The sequence below is a fragment of the Rutidosis leptorrhynchoides genome, chromosome 1, assembly GCF_046630445.1.
Source record: "Rutidosis leptorrhynchoides isolate AG116_Rl617_1_P2 chromosome 1, CSIRO_AGI_Rlap_v1, whole genome shotgun sequence".
NCBI classification, from domain to species: Eukaryota; Viridiplantae; Streptophyta; class Magnoliopsida; order Asterales; family Asteraceae; genus Rutidosis; species Rutidosis leptorrhynchoides.
Window position 1 is genome coordinate 17,096,206 of NC_092333.1, and position 17,299 is coordinate 17,113,504.

At 37.6% G+C, this 17,299-nt stretch overlaps 1 protein-coding gene across 1 annotated transcript; it reads right to left on the reverse strand.

The window, feature by feature from the left end:
* Positions 1–1,599: 1,599 nt before the first annotated feature.
* On the reverse strand, positions 1,600–8,977 carry LOC139843088 (agamous-like MADS-box protein AGL27). Its single transcript, XM_071833189.1, has 8 exons — positions 8,544–8,977; positions 7,985–8,000; positions 7,806–7,880; positions 7,625–7,686; positions 7,393–7,492; positions 4,355–4,396; positions 2,470–2,515; positions 1,600–2,001 (listed from the first exon to the last, which is right to left on the reverse strand). The coding sequence occupies exons 1-8, from the start codon at positions 8,735–8,737 to the stop codon at positions 1,880–1,882; spliced, it is 657 nt and encodes a 218-aa protein (XP_071689290.1). The 5' UTR covers positions 8,738–8,977; the 3' UTR covers positions 1,600–1,879.
* Between the last annotated feature and the right edge of the window lie 8,322 nt (positions 8,978–17,299).

The window sequence follows — 17,299 nt, forward strand, 5'->3', positions numbered from 1 at the left end:
CAACTAAGTGCACCCCTAGTACGTGACAGAGCAAGTGATGCTGTAACTTATGAGTATAAAAACGCTTCGTGCGAACTCGCACACGGGCTTTTTGTTAAAATATTGGTTTATTTTACGCAGCGCCCGAAATTGTGCATAAGTTTTGGTTAACTTATGCGCACATTGTGTGAATTGTCTTAATTCGCGATGATAGGCAATTACAATCAAATGCATAAATGTCCATGATTACGCTGCGTAAGCGCATGGTTACTTGATATCCCTCACGAATATGTGGTAGGGATGCCTCAATATGACTCTGAGATCGGACTCCGCGAGTCTGAGATGCCTTGTATACAACTACAAGTTATGATAAGCTAGTTGTTTCAGGATGTCATTTTGACGTGATCTTATTTATAGTTCGCCATGACATGCTTTCACATTTCATACCGAACTGGGGGGAGTGATGGTATACTATCAGTATCCCTTCAAGTCTTGTTTTTGCTACATCGCTGCTTTGTGCATTGCGGATGGTAGTGGAAGTTAACATGCTCACATCGCTGCATTGCGTTAAGCGCAAGGATGCATCGCGAGTAGTTGTGGTTAACATGCATGCGTCACATTTGGTCGTATCACGCATGATTGCAATGCGCGGGGCTGTGTCGTGTATAGTTATGATGTGTAGGCCGTACTGTGCAGGGTTCCACCCTGCGGATCCCCGCTCGCCTCATGACTGCATGGCATGCGGAATTATTACATCGCGTCATCACATTACTATGTGGATTCGTTATGCATTTGACTTCGTAGTCGGTGCAGGTTATGTGATGAGTTATTTGCGGTGGCATATTTGTAACTTCGATATGACATTAATATGTCACACCGAACTTGGGGGACTTGATGATGTGCGGAGCCCATCGGGCCGAGTAATTGGGCTTGGTTCATGGGCCGCGGTCAAGTCTTCCTCCTAAACCCTAATTCCCTCGTATAAGTAGAGGGGTCACCAATCAACCAGGACACATTCTTCTCTAGGGTTTTTACCTACCACTCTTAGTAGGGTTTTTCCCTTAGCCGCCAATCGGAGCGCCTTCCATCGGCCGGCGGTCAGCCCTTAGCCACCCTCCCGAGATCATCATCTCGGCTAGGGTTATCACGGTAACCGGACCGGAGGTTAACGCCGCTGAACTAATAAAACCCTCCTCTATTGCACTCAAGCGTGCTTCTATCCTAGGCGGAAATATGCTTGGTCAGTTAATAAAAAGGTACATAGGACAAGTTTTTTTTTTTTTTTTTAAACTTGGTGATATTTATCTGAGTACAATATTTAGAAGGGTGAGAGTATTAAAATAGTAATGATTATAATATAATATCACACCTAAACCAGTTGTGAATTTGTGATTATACCAGTAACCAACTCGCAACACGCTATTGGTAAGATGAGTGGTCCCTCTAGGTAATAAAATTAGTTAAAGTTACCTCTAAAAAGAATTGAAATGACCCTTTCTTCATAGTGAAGCACTTGATTAAGGTAATGACACCTCTCTATAAAATTGTCCATTTTGCATATAAAAATCCACCCACATTCACTCTACAACACACAATCACATTCAAAAAGATGAAGTCTGCATAAAAACTCAGGCAGATGAGTCTCTTAGAAAGAAATCTACCCATCTAAAACCATACAAGAAATTCAGTATTCCCTTGAATCCTATTATAGTACAAACATAACCAATTTGAGGTGAAAAATACAAGCAACTGAATTGAATATTCAATAATAAAATACATGAACCCAATGTCTTTTCATTGGAGTATAGGCTGATCTCAAGCCTTAAACTTTCAATCTTTAAAGATCTGCATTTAAAGGTAGAATAGGTTGTGTTGTTGTAAGCAGATCTATCTATGGTACCTAGCCATTATAAAAAAGAGGAAGTGTAACAAGCTGAGGTAAATTGATATGGTTAGTTGCAAGGTCGTTCAGACCTCCACCACCATCATTATTATTATTATTATTATCTCCTCTTGCTGCTGCTGCTGCTGCACCATTCTGCTTTGCAGTTGCAATATGTAAGTTAAACATCTTGTTCACTTTAGCTACATTTAATTTCATTGCAGTTTTCCAATATATTCAAAGCATATTTAGACATAGAAAAGCATATAAAAAGATGTTTTAAACAAGCAAGGCATCAGATCTGTGCAAGCAGATATACTACAACTACATAAAAATACATGAAATGGAACTTAAAAATGAACAACAAACTCAAATGACACTAAAAAACATATTGGTAAACACGATCTAATACTATTATTATTTTTTTTTTTTTGTATATTCACGAGATTTACTCTATGCTAGTTGATCTGTATTTAAAAGATTTGAACAGGGTAAACAGATAGTAAATGGCTGGTAATATCCATCTAATTTTGTGATATGAAATTTGAATTTATCAGCTTGATATATTCCAAAAAAATTGTCGTTTTTGTAGGAACTGATTCTGTAACTTGCTTGTTTCTCCATTTCTTCCTTTTCTTCTGTTGATTTATTTTCCTGTTTGCAAAAATAGTAGATCAGATAGATTGTACCAAAGGGTTATTGCAGGTTGAGTGTTAAATCCCCATTGGTTCTTATCATTACAATGCTTCTTTAACAGGGTGAGGGGATGCAGTCCTATGCACAAAAAGGGGAGTCATCAAGGTGTGACATCTGGATGACCTTGCAATTAACCATATGAATTAGCCTCTGCATACAATCAAATCGATAGGCCGTACTTGATCAGCAATCCAGTTATCACTAAACCCCTTATGCTTGGTTAATTATTTTTAGATTATGACCATACATATGTGATTCACATACATGGTGGTAAAAGTACCCGGACTAGTCGGGATTTTGAAGTAGTTTGACTATTACCCAACTGGTCTCAGACCTTGCCGATTTGTTCTACCTATTTATTCGGTCAAAGTCGTCAAAGACCAATTTAGTTGGTCAAAGTCAGACTTACTAGTTCAAAGCCAAATTTATTCAGTCAAAATCGGTCAAAGTATTTGAGAGACAGTCAAAGTAAAGTTGGTCAACGGCTTACTAGTCAACGTCTTGACCGATTAGTTTCTACAAAGTCCTGATCGACAAATCCCTTTACAACCTAGTTCATATATAATATATGGTGTTAATTCAGCGCCAAGCACTCCTACCATATAGTACTCTGCAGTACTTAAGGTTATATTTTGATGTTTCTATCTTTTTAGCAATGCAGCAAAGCTGCAAAGAGAATGTGGTACCAAAGGTGTAACAAAGCTTCAAGCACATTGCAAGTTTGCAACACAAATGTGATCCGGTTATAAGGTTTTTCCCTGTTCGGGTTACCCGGAAGGTCGAGTATGTCGACCTCATACTCTAATGGACGCAGTCCGTCCGGATTACTCTGTGGCCGTTTCCAACCCTTCCCCGTCCTCCACAAAATTACCTCCACAAAATTCGAACATGAAATCACTTGAAAGGATGTCAAGGCCTCAACCACTGGGCTATCACCGTATGAGGTTCATTTTGACCCTAATTGAAAATAAAAAAAGGTTCTACTAGCAAAGATAATATCCAGGTGCATGCTGTTGATAAGGCATGGGCTTTCTATGTAATCCTATGACATGTTGCAGCCTCGGCTAGTCAAGGTAAAACATAAATGAAACTTAAACTTATAGTGATGATAGTCGAGTACTAAACCCTGGGGTTTAGGGTTTGGTAGGATCCAGACCAGTAAGCCACATATAGGGAATCAACGCCTAAGGAATGTATGTAAACAATCAACACTTAAATTTGAACTTAACGTCAGGGTCAAATTGTTGCATTTCAGGGGTTGCATTACAATTGTATTTTCTTTCAGTGAAGTTATCCAAAGAAAACGAGTGGTCTTAAATTGAAGATAGTCAGGTAGTAAACCCTGGGATATCGGCAGGTTCTAAACTAGTAAGCCACACATATGGAATCAACACCTAGGGAATGTGTGCAAACAATCAGGACTTGAAATAAAACTTAATATAAAGGTCAAAATGTTGCATTTTTCGGGTTGCATTTTAGGGAATGTTGCAGTTATATTGGGTCCGTTTTGCTCTGTTGTTAGGCATAAATGTTTGATAGGTGTTTAGCAGCTTGCTGTGCTAGCTTAGTTTTGTTTTTTGAGTTGTATGTTTGCTGTTTTGTTTGTTAGTTCATCAATTTGCCTTCGAAAAAAAAATATTTTCGTTCAGAAAAGTTAGAACTTCTCATGAAATTGGTCCGACAAGAATTGAATATATACTAAGCATTTGAGAGAGTACTCTCAGATACCTCATGAGTATGCACCCCTACATAAATGTAGGGGAATTCAGGAGATAAACAATTGAAGTAGAGGCATACCTGTTCTTTAAGGTTTGATATGTATTCCAGCATCAACTGAGTCTGCATCAGCCGCAATTATGGTCAAGTTATAATCTCTTGCAAACAACCAATAAATAAGTGTTCTAGTGACTTTCCAACATTTCAGCTGTAGTAGAACAAAAGAAGCCACATGATGGCTGTACATTATAATTGACTAATATCAAGTTGCAATAGAAAACAATAGTAGTTGGTTTCTATCATCTTGAAACTGAAATTTGAAATACACGGCAGGTCAAAATTACTACAGATTTTTCCAGCAGCATGTAACTCAAAATGTTCCTTTGGTTCTTATTTGACACTTCAATTTTGTGAATTACGTTAGATCGACAACACATATATGGCTCAGTGGCTAGATCAACTACACGGAAAGCCTGGATAATTATATCCTTTTGAAACCTAATTTCAAGCGTTACACAATAAGTGTTTTGAAATACAGAAGAGAGTAACACTTCACCTAGATGCATCTATGAATGGTCATAACCAATAAACATAAGGTGGAATCCAAATGTAAGTGTTAAAAGTCTAAATTTTTGTTTACTACCACTGTCTCTTGGCATTCCGGGTATATGGCAGCACAGTAGAGTTGGTCCCCAACTCTTACGGTGGTGCTTGAATACTCCGACCACTCTTTCCCGGTTCAAATAGTGGTCTAACTGCTTGAAATTTAAACTTAGGCCCGTGAATCGGGCACAGGCCCAAAAGAGTTTATTTCTAAACATTCGATACTTAGGTAAGGCCGTAAGGGTTACTACTGTACGTGCCTACGTAAATAGTGAACCATAACAATTGGTAGGCGGTATCCTTATAAGATGGTGACAGATGTTTAACGATCAATTTAACTCGATTCTTATATCTAGACAAATAGCTCCCTGACTTGGCGTTAGTTGCCGAGTACTCTAAAAAAAATTCCAGACTGAGTAAGTATACCCCGAGTAAAGATTTTTGCAACCTTGGGACAAAGGAAATAGTGGAATGTCGTTGCGAGATCGAGTTGTGAATAAGTTCAACAAATGTGTATGTTTGGCAACGAACCACCCCAACCTTGTGTTTCCTTTGAAACGCACTTGAAAGAGTTGGATGCCGAAAAATCACACTCCACCGAGTCCCCTGAGATGTGACAAAAGCAACCATCATCCATCCACTGCCTCAAGAGATGTAAATTCTTGCTGCAAGTGGGGATCGAATCTGCGTCTATTTTAAAATTTTAGCTTTCACATGGCGGTTCCGACTTCAAAGGTACAGGTTACCAAGTACTACCAAGGACCGGTTACCACTGCTATTGCTATGTTGGTGACTTGTGAATATGAATTTTACAAATGGAAGAACTTTCATAGCTCTAGATGAGTGGCAAAAGTTAATAACTGAATAGTCACTAGTTGGGTGTATTATAAATAATGGATCCGAGGATCATCTAGGTACAAAACCGAATCATCAAGAAACATAAATCTAGACTACACCTTTGAGTCACTTGAATAGGAACTCACTTGAATGCCTTGGGTTTCAAATATCATAATACCCTTGAGTTGGCAACTTAGTTGGCTAAGGGTATTAACCAACCATTAAAGTCTATAGCTATCTAGTAACGACGCATGACATACATAGTTAATATCCAGCTTATGGACCTGGTCTGAATGGGTATCGACCTTCTAATTAGGTCAATTTAATTTATATCTTCTGGTGAATTTATCTTTATCTAGTTCATGCTCCTTCGTTCATATTGACATAAATAGTGGACCAACTTCAAGCACATCAGCTAGGCGAAGATTCTATAATCCATGAAAATCAAGGCAAGAAATTTAAAGAACTAATTATGGCACACTCCACTTACAAATACACCTTCCATATTCGTGCATTTATGGTCAAAATGAAAAATAGGTGAACTCTCTAATGCAATCGTACAAAACTTAGACCGTAAACAAACCAAGTAAACAAGTCTTGTGTTTAAGTTCTACCGAACAAACGGATGTACACACGAAAACACATCGTTAAAAAATCAACTGGTACGTCTTTGGTTATGTTCGCCCATAAAGACGCAGAAGCAAAAAAAAAAAAAAAAAAAAAAATATTCATATTCATTAATATTCATTAACATAAAAACAAATTGTAAATTCAACTTCCAAAATGATTTACAATTAAGTATTGAATGTTATTTTCCTTTAATCAAAAATTATAAAATATTTGACCATAGAAAACCCTTAATGAAAGATCGGGATGAAGGTAAACGAACACAAACCAAAGATGTATTTGTACATCCTATTTATAAAACCGACAAAGAATTCGCTCATATTAATGGCCGGAACACGAACCGTTAGTCTAATTCTTGCACAAACCTAGATAGAACCACACATATGCTGTGTCGGTATAGCGTGTTTTTGCTTTAAATTTTGACAGTCTTTATTAGCATTTTTTTAGAACGGAAAACTCACGCACCCTACAATTTTACACAAATAATGTCCTAATCAAGACTCGAACGCATGACCTCAAGGTTATAAGGGCTCCTCGATACCACTAGGCCAAAGGCCCTTTGGTTATATCCTTTATTAGCATTACGTCTCCCAAATGACGAGCTTCACCACTAAATAGAAAATTGTAAACCATGCGTCACATAAGCGCATAGTTCAAATCTCTCATATCACACGTAGGAGGAAATCGATCAGCCACAGAAGATTGAAGTCACATGTTCCAAGCTCATATCATGAGGAAAAAGGTCATAACTGTGACAATGTGGAATTGGTGGACTGGGTTGAGAATATGTCACAAACTTAGTTGTGGAAAAGGTGTTTGGATTTACTTAAGAACCGCGACAACTTTCTAATGAAAATGGCTAAATATGGATCACAAATAATTCATATCATCCTATGAGTTATAAGTTACCAATCAAACTATTCGTTACCGATATATTATTATCCGAATATTTGTGTAGAAGACATACATAAGTCACATAAACACAAGTATTGTGAAGGTAACTTAATACCGGCCAACATGTAGAGTAGTAACAAATAACATCGGACAGTCACCTTTCTCAATCGTGTTTGCACAAGAGCAGCATCAAGTTCTAGTTCTAGTTGTGCCATGTCAGTCACAGAAAGCTCCTCCTTATTATTCTCTTCAACAAGCCTGTACAAAGAGTTGTATTTCATAATTGCTTACTTGCTTTATCCATACCAGTTTAATTCCATACGCAACACCATTATGACTATAAATTTACATAATTTGAAGGGCTTTTTTTTCTAACATTATATATGTTACCTGTCCACCATCTGTAAAAGCTCTTTACATGTTTGGAATCTTCTGCACTGCAACAAGAATTCCTGTAGCAAGGTTTTCAGTGAATTCCATTAAAATTAATAACTCATCACATAAATATGTACTTGTGATGTTGAATGCATAATATATAGATAATTGGCACTGTTACTAAGTTGATGCTTACTAAATCTGCATCAGCTCTTTTAATGTTCCTGTCTCCCTCTTCAAGGCGAGTTTGCTCGTACCTAGAGAATTTGCTCTACACTGAAACAGGAATGGCCGTTAGTAGTGATAAAAGTATTCCAGTGCATCATGCAAAGAGCGTGTATTAAGATATCTTTAGAACATCGATTAGATAGTAACATTCAATTCTTGAATACTAACACATTGAATTAAAAACTGGTAAACAATCAGTAGGCTAATCAACAACAGGAATTTTTAATTCGTCAGAGCCTTGTTCTTTACTACTTGACTAGTCATTTGATTAAGCAAGTTTAAAAATATCTGCACATTGGCTTTAAAAGGAGAATTCCATGAAGAATGTAAGCAAAGAAAACTAAATGCTAACCAAAAATGTGTATAATGAAACCGTTTGAATACGCATAAAACCATATTATCAAACCCTAGAAACTATATCAAGTGCACAGAATATTATCAAACCCTAGAAACTATACAATAATAGAGACATCAATAATCAATAACATTAACTGTGCATGTGAAAGCAAGATAAACATAAAAATCATGTATCAAAACCCTAGAAATTTCCATCTGTATATATCGCCCTATAAATTACGCCTATTAAAGTGATAATAATTATCATCCGTACAGTACAGAATAGTATACACGTATCAATTGTTAATAATTAAATAGACAAAGCGTATCACAGATATATAATTTTAACGAATAAGGATGAAAAGCGCACCTGTTGTTAGTACGACCACTGGAGGATTCGTAAAGCTTGCCGCGGGCGGAGAAAACGACGACGCCGATATCGACGTCGCAGAGAACGGAAAGGTGCCGTGCTTTTTTAAACAAACCTGATCTCCGTTTGGAAAACGTAACTTGACGGCTACTTTTGTCTTCGATCCGTTTCATTTCGAGCTTCTTCCGCCCCATTCTGCCGACACAACTTGTAATCTTAACTTTTTAACTTATAATTATAGCCACTGAATTGATGTGTATGTGTGTGTATAAAGCCTAGCTATCAGTGTATAAAGCCTAGCTATCAGTTAACTCTTATCTTTATAAATTAAATATAAATAAATATAAAAATTATTATTGAATATTCAAATTGATGACAGGATGTAGTGTAAAAGAAAGAAGCATGATCTGTAATTCTGTGATTTTATTTGTGTTAAAAAGAAATTTGGTGAAGATGTGCAGTTTTGCAGATGTAAATCTCACATCCAAATTCTTTTATACACGTGGTTAAAAACCACATCGACACAGTTATCGTAAAGAAATTTATATAAATCGTCCCTGAAGTTTGTTCTACATTACGATATTCAACCTTTATGTTTTGAGGATACACATTATTCTTTTTCTTCAAAAAAACTAATGACAACCCTAAGTTTTAACGCCATAAAACGATAGACATTTTTTTTTTTTTTTTTTTTTTTACAGGTGTCTGCCCAGACCAAGTGATATGCCGCAGCGCGGCAAGCCTTGGTCGCGGCGCGACATTTCAAAGGAAATTATTCCCGTTTAACAGTCCTTCTGTATTTGAAACGTTTGATATGTCGCGGCGCGACATGTAGTGTCGCGGCGCGACCTTACACGATTGCTGGTACTGAGCTGCAACATGTTACAAAAATCACATTTTTACCATTTCTTCATCACCCAACATATTTTTGACAACATATACATAAACAAGCTTAATTAAAACAGTTTCATACATCATTAAACACTCCGAAAATCTATTAATCATAAGCAACGCTTTTACACAACTTAAACATAACATTTGGTCCCACTCCTTCAAAAGAAACATAGTTTATAAATTCAAAAGACTTGGAGTTGATAAGCGGTACTATTAGAGCTTGATTCAAAATAGAGACTTGCATTACCACTTACTAAAACCCAAAGCTCCGCTATCTTTACATAGGCTCCTTACCTTTCCGGTGTCCTTTCGTTCCTATAAAAACATAAAACAACATGAGGGTAAGCTTTTACGCTTAGTGAGTTATAGGCGAATAATAAAGCATACAATATTGGGCATAATCATTATATCACTTTGTCTTTCCAACCAAATGGTTGCTTACTTACTTTCGGATCCGACCCATTACTTACCATAGACATAACTTACTAAGGCCAACCCTAGTAATCATGTCTAAGCTAAACACAACCATAGACATACACATATGCCTAAGCTACCTTAATCACATTGCATTCATACATATGTACATAGACACCCAAAGTGTCTAAGCTAAGTCATACCATAGACAAGGGTTACTAAGCAAGCTTATTAACCTTGCCTAAGCTAATCATTAACCATAAATACAATTATTAGGTGAACCTAATAATTCTATCTAAGCTACTCATCTCGTGCACTTAGTCGTTGCTCTCTTGCACGGATGCAATCCGAGAACACTAAGCCACTCTTGACCCGCCCAATTTACCCCCTATAAACTCACCTTGATTAAATGAGGTTCCTTGATCACTTGAAGCTCCTATGCCTTGATTAGCACATATACATGAGCTAATTTCATCAATAACATAACTCAACGAAATCACAACTTTCAATAGCTTACAACACTTTCATACACTTACACATTGACTTAATCTCCTTTTTACTCCAACATTCACATGAACACTTATATTTGTTAGCCCATATTTATTAGCCCATGTTATGTATGTATTGGGTTTAGCCCATTAGCATTGGTTAGGGTATTAGCTTATATATGTTAGCGTTTTATGTACGATCAGGGCAAGCAAAATATTAAACACTGTATCTGATTTAACATGGTATCAAGAGCCTACCCTCTTCAACCCTAATCTCCTTCTACGGCAGCTGCAAAAGAAAAGCTTCGGTAGTTATACATTCTTTTTACTCTCTTTTCTTTCTTTCTTATGTCTTTTGTTTACATCATTTCTTTCTCAACATAAAAAAAAAAAAAAAAATCCCAAACTCCACGTATCATACAAAATTCCCAATCAAACTCCACGTAGCACTTTGGTAATAGTAATAATTTATAAATTGCCACTGCAATTTGATTCTTCTTTTTAATTATTTACCACCCAATAGGATTTTTAATTCGTTACTATATGGGCATCTGGCAAGGTTCGGATTAATTATATTGGCATCTACACGGGGTTTCATTCTGTGAATTGCAAAATAATTTAATCTTTTGGAGAGCTTGTTTTTATCGAAAAAGCATTACAGCAAAGCGTATTATAATTTTGTGGAGAGTTTGTTTTCATCGAAAAAGTATCACATCAAAGCATTAGTGAATTGCAAAATCCAACTATCTTGATGGCACAAACTGGTCTGATTAATGACGACACTAATGCTCAACTTTTGAAAATAATCCAGAGCCAATGCTTTTACACAACCCAACCCGATTGTGGTGGTGCCGAGTGGCACATGGACACGGGTGCGTCTTCACATCTTACCTCCTCTGTTAATAATCTTAGTACTGTTTTTAACAATTGCAAATATTCATCAGTAGCCGTTGGTAATGGGAACACCATTCCTGTCACTAACACCGGCCATAGCATGTTACCCAATGTTCACCGACCGTTACATTTAAATAATGTACTTGTAACCCCTAACATCGTTAAAAATCTTATATCTGTTCGTCAATTTACCCGTGATAATTTAGTTTCTGTTGAATTTGATCCCCTTGGTTTTTCTATAAAAGATTATCTGACGCATCGTCTGCTTCTCCGATGTGATAGCACTGGGGATCTATACCCACTTACATCACCCACCTTTCACTCTTCTCAGCAGGCTCTTCTCACCAGTCCGGTTACATGGCATCAACGTCTTGGACATCCCGGACATGATGTTTTTCGAAGACTCATTTCTAATAAAGATATTATGTGTAATAAATCATCGTCCCCTGTTCTTTGTCATGCCTGTCAGCTTGGAAAACACGTGCGGATCCCTTTCTCTGTTTCTAGTTCTAATGTTCATGTTCCCTTTGATATTATTCATTCGGATTTATGGACATCTCCTGTTTCTAGTCTTAGCGGTTTACAATATTATATTATATTTCTTGATCATTTTTCGCATTATGTATGGGTTTTTCCATTATGCAATAAATCTGATGCACTTCCCACATTCATTCAGTTTCGTAAATTTGTTCGCACTCAATTTAATCAAGAAATAAAAGCCTTTCAATGTGATAATGGAGGTGAATTCGATAACACTGCATTTCATCAACTTCTTCAATCTAATGGCATTCAATTCCGATTCTCCTGTCCTCACACCTCTCAGCAAAATGGAAAATCTGAACGCATGCTCCGTACCATTAACAATCTTATCCGCACACTCCTCTTTCAAGCTCATCTTCCGCCAACTTACTGGGCGGAAGCTCTCCACATGGCAGCTTACCTACTGAATATTCTTCCCTCCTCCGCCATCAATCACGACATCCCGCACTTTCGTCTTTACAAACACAAACCCAACTATACCACTCTTCGTGTTTTCGAATGCCTCTGCTATCCTCATCTTCCCACTCCTCACAAACTCGCACCACGCTCTACTCCCTGCATCTTTCTTGGGTACCCCTCTAACCACCGGGGTTACCGATGTCTTGACCTTACCACCAACAAAATCATTCTATCTCGACACGTCACTTTTGATGAATCTTCTTTCCCATTCGGTTCCATGACACCCACTCAGCCACCATCGTATGACTTTCTGGATCCTCCACCAAATCTATTCTCTCGATCTTTTCACCTCTCTTCCAATCTCTCTAATCCGTCGTCGGAGACACAGCCTCCTCCTACTGAGGCTACCGTCACTACACCTACACCAATCCCGGAGACACAACCTCCTCCTACTGAGGCTACCACCACTGCTCCAACACCGGCCCAGGAGACACAGCCTCCTCCTATTGAGGCTACCATACCTCCTCCAAATCCCACCCTAGAGACACAGCCTCCTCCTACTGAGGCTACATCTTCCTCCACTCACCCTATGGTCACTCGTACTCGCCTAGGTACTACCAAACCTGTACAACGTCTCAGTCTTTACACCACTGTCATTTCTCCTGTTCCTCGTACTTATCCCGAGGCTCTCCACGACCCTAATTGGAAACAAGCTATGACTGATGAATATAATGCTTTAATTAACAACAGTACTTGGACACTTGTGCCTCGCCCATCGGACACAAACATAGTTCGCTCCATGTGGTTATTTAAGCACAAGTTTAATGCAGACGGTAATTTGAGTAGGTATAAGGCTCGACTCGTAGCTAATGGTCGAAGCCAACAGGTTGGTATTGATTGTGATGAGACCTTCAGCCCAGTTGTTAAACCGGCATCCATACGCACTGTACTCAGCTTAACGGTATCTCGACACTGGCCAGTTCACCAGCTAGATGTCAAGAATACTTTTCTTCACGGACAGCTTTCGGAGACTGTCTATATGCATCAGCCACCAGGTGTAACGACCCGTCAAAATCGCTATTGACGCAGAACGTTAATCATTGATTCCACAGTCAGGTTTTGACCTCTATATGAAACGTTTTGATAAAATATTGCATTCATTAAAATAAGTGACTTTCTAAACATAGAAAGTTATAAACATGTGGGCGAGTGCTTAGGTATAAGCAAAACCCCAAAATACATAAGTCTTTAATTTACAGGTTGACTTCACAGTCCAATTATTTATTACACAATGCAGTTTTATTTTGAATGCAATAAACTTTGTACAAAGCATGAGAGACTCCATGCAGGCAACAAGCACATCACAGCGGAAGCATTCTAAGGACCTGAGAATAAAACATGCTAAAAAGTCAACACGAATGTTGGTGAGTTATAGGTTTAATTACTCGAGTCATAAACATATATAAAGATAGACCACAAGATTTCATCAAAAGTTTATCAATAGATTCTACATAACAGAGCACCCTGGTAACTAAACTTAACGCTATAGTGATAATTACCCCATTCGTTTTAATACACGCAAACCAACGTGTCTTAAACTCAAATAACATACGTCCGTTAAAAGGCTAGCGCTCTAGTTCGGACGGGGATGTCAAGCCCTATGGATCTATATACAATTATTCGCGCTCACCAGTCCATATCCTATGTACTGGCAGCTACTAGTTACCAAAGCTAAGGGATTTTCGGTTTAACTCAGTGTAGAATTTTGTATGTACTTGTGTCTTATTGCGTTTAAAATAAATTGCATATATTCTCAGCCCAAAAATATTTAAAGTATTTAAAAAGGGAGACTATAACTCACAGTTCAATATTGCGATTCAATATTGTAGGCAAATTGCGTAGACGTAATGATGGTAGACGACTGTATGGTTGGTCTTGGATTCAAGAACAATACCCCGAACAATACCCAATATTTCCTTATTTTAAAACGGTTTGAAACCCGAATTAAAAATACCCTCGAATATACTTTATTATTATTAAACTTAAAATTAAAATTATAATTATAATTATAAATATAAAATATTTAGAGAAAGAACGTAATTGTGTGATATTTTCCGTCGAACAAGCTGGCCTTTTATAGTACTTTTCGATTTACTGTAGCTCATGCGATCGCATTAGTTTTCAGTGTTTTTGCCATGCGATCGCATGGCCGCCTTTTCCGTTTTTGTTTGCTAGTTCGTCGACATCAAATACTGTTTACTGTAGCAAATAGTGTTATTGTTGCAAATAGCATTTTGCTGTAGCAAATAGTGTTTAATGTAGCAAATAGTGTTACTGTAGCAAATCACTGTAGCAATGTAGCAAAATACGGCTTCACTGTAGCAAATAGTGTTTTACTGTAGCAAATAGTGTTTTACTGTAGCAAAGTAATTTTTACTGTAGCAAATAGGGTTTTACTGTAGGAAAGTCGTTTTTACTTGTACATATATATATATATATATATATATATATATATATATATATATATATATATACATACATACATATAATTGTTCATGAATCGTCGAGAGTAGTCAAAGGTAATTGTATATATGAAACAGTTCTAAAATTTTGAGACTCAATCTAACAGACTTTGTTTAACGTGTTAAAATAATAAATCGTATAGAGAATTGGTTTAAATAAGTCAAAAATTTTCGGGTCATCACAGTACCTCCCCGTTAAAGAAAATTTCGTCCCGAAATTTTGAGTAGTACCTGTTTCATGAGTGATATCAGTGAACAAATGTGGATACTTTTGCTTAATTTGATCTTCACGTTCCCAAGTAAACTCGGGTCCTCATCTTGCGTTCCAACGAACCCTAACTATCGGTATTTTGCTTTGTTTTAATTGTTTGACCTCACGGTCCATGATTTCAACAGGTTCTTCGACAAAATGGAGTTTATCATTGATTCGTATTTCGTCAAGAGGAATTACGACATCCTCTTCAGCTAAACATTTCTTCAAATTTGACACGTGAAATGTGTCGTGAACACTACTAAGTTCTTGCGGTAGCTTTAATCGATAAGCAACTGCTCCAATTCTTTCGGTGATTTCAAAGGGTCCTACGTACCTAGGACTTAACTTTCCTCGTTTACCGAATCGTACTACGCCTTTCCAGGGTGACACTTTCAACATGACTTTGTCGCCCACTTGAAATTCTAGCGGTTTTCTTCTTACATCAGCATAACTCTTTTGGCGACTCATGGTCGTTTTCAATCGCTGTTGTATTTGAATGATCTTTTCGGTGGTTTCATGAATAATTTCTTGTCCAGTAAGTTGTATTTCTCCTACTTCACTCCAACAGATAGGAGATCTGCACTTTCTACCGTAAAGTGCTTCAAATGGCGCTGCGTTAATGCTCGTATGATAGCTGTTATTGTATGAAAATTCTGCCAACGGTAAGTGTCGATCCCAACTGGTTCAAAAGTCAATCACGCATGCCCGTAACATGTCTTACAATGTTTGTATTGTTCTTTCACTTTGACCATCTGTCTGTGGGTGATAAGCGGTGCTCATATCTAATCGAGTTCCCAATGCTTTTTGTAATGACTGCCAGAAACGTGATGTGAATCGGGTGTCACGATCAGATATGATAGAGATGGGTACACCATGCCTGGAAACTACTTCCTTCAAATATAGGCGTGCTAATTTCTCCATACTGTCTGTCTCCTTTATTGGTAGAAAGTGAGCTGATTTAGTTAGACGATCAACTATCACCCAAATAGTATCATGACTACTTGCAGTCCTTGGCAATTTCGTAATGAAATCCATGGTTATTCTTTCCCATTTCCACTGCGGAATTTCTGGTTGTTGCAGTAATCCTGACGGCTTTTGGTGCTCAGCTTTGACCTTTGCACACGTTAAACATTTGCTTACATAAGTAGCAATTTCTGTTTTCATATTAGGCCACCAATAAAACTTCTTGAGATCGTGGTACATTTTTCCGTTTCCTGGGTGAATTGAGTACCTCGTTTTGTGTGCTTCATCCAGTATTAGTTGCCTTAGGTTACCATGTTTTGGTACCCATATCCTACCAGCAAAATACAGGGTTCCATCGGCTTTTTCTTCAAGTTGTTTTTCTAACCCTTTGCTTATTTCGCCTTTTTCGTTTTCTTCTTTTAGAGCTTCTAACTGTGCTGCTTGAATTTGCTTTGTGAGATCAGTACGAATTGTAATATTCAATGCTCGGACCCTAAGAGGTTTTACTCTTTCTTTTCGACTTAGGGCATCAGCTACAACATTAGCCTTTCCGGGGTGGTAACGGATTTCACAATCGTAATCGTTTAACAACTTTACCCAGCGAAGTTGCCTCATATTGAGGTGTTTTTGATCAAAAATATGCTGAAGACTCTTATGGTCGGTGTACACTGTACACTTGGTGCCATATAGATAGTGTCTCCATATTTTGAGTGCAAAAACTACTGCTCCAAGTTCTAAATCGTGCGTCGTATAGTTCTTTTCATGAATTTTTAGTTGTCGTGAGGCATATGCGATAACTTTTGTGCGTTGCATTAATACACATCCTAAACCTTGGCGCGAAGCGTCACAATAGATCACGAAATCATCATTTCCTTCCGGTAATGACAAAATGGGTGCAGACGTTAACTTCTTCTTTATTAACTGGAATGAGGATTCCTGTTCCGTGGACCAATCATACTTCTTTCCCTTTTGAGTCAATGCAGTTAAGGGTTTGGAGATTCTAGAGAAATCTTGAATGAATCTTCGGTAGTAACCAGCAAGACCTAAGAATTGGCTGATTTGTGTTGGAGTCTTCGGTGTTTCCCATTTACTAATGGCTTCGATCTTGGCAGGGTTAACTTTAATTCCATGTTTACTAACAACATGGCCCAAAAATTGTACTTCTTGTAACCAGAAATCACACTTCGAAAATTTTGCGTACAATTCTTCTTTCTTGAGTATCTCCAGTACCAGTCTTAAGTGTTGCTCATGTTCTTCCTTGTTCTTCGAGTAAATCAATATGTCGTCGATAAAAACAATGAAAATTTGTCTAAATACGGTCTACAGATGCGATTCATTAGATCCATGAATACTGCTGGAGCATTAGTTAATCCAAAATGCATGACTAGA

Bases quoted from the DNA above. Each gene is read 5' to 3' on its own strand.
- LOC139843088 (XM_071833189.1), bottom strand. From the start codon at position 8,737: ATGGGGCGGAAGAAGCTCGAAATGAAACGGATCGAAGACAAAAGTAGC. The intron at 7,493-7,624 runs GTAACATATATA...CTCTTTGTACAG, and splicing joins CTTTTACAGATGGTGGACAG to GCTTGTTGAAGAGAATAATA. The intron at 2,516-4,354 runs GTATGCCTCTAC...TTTTGCAAACAG, and splicing joins TATCAAACCTTAAAGAACAG to GAAAATAAATCAACAGAAGA.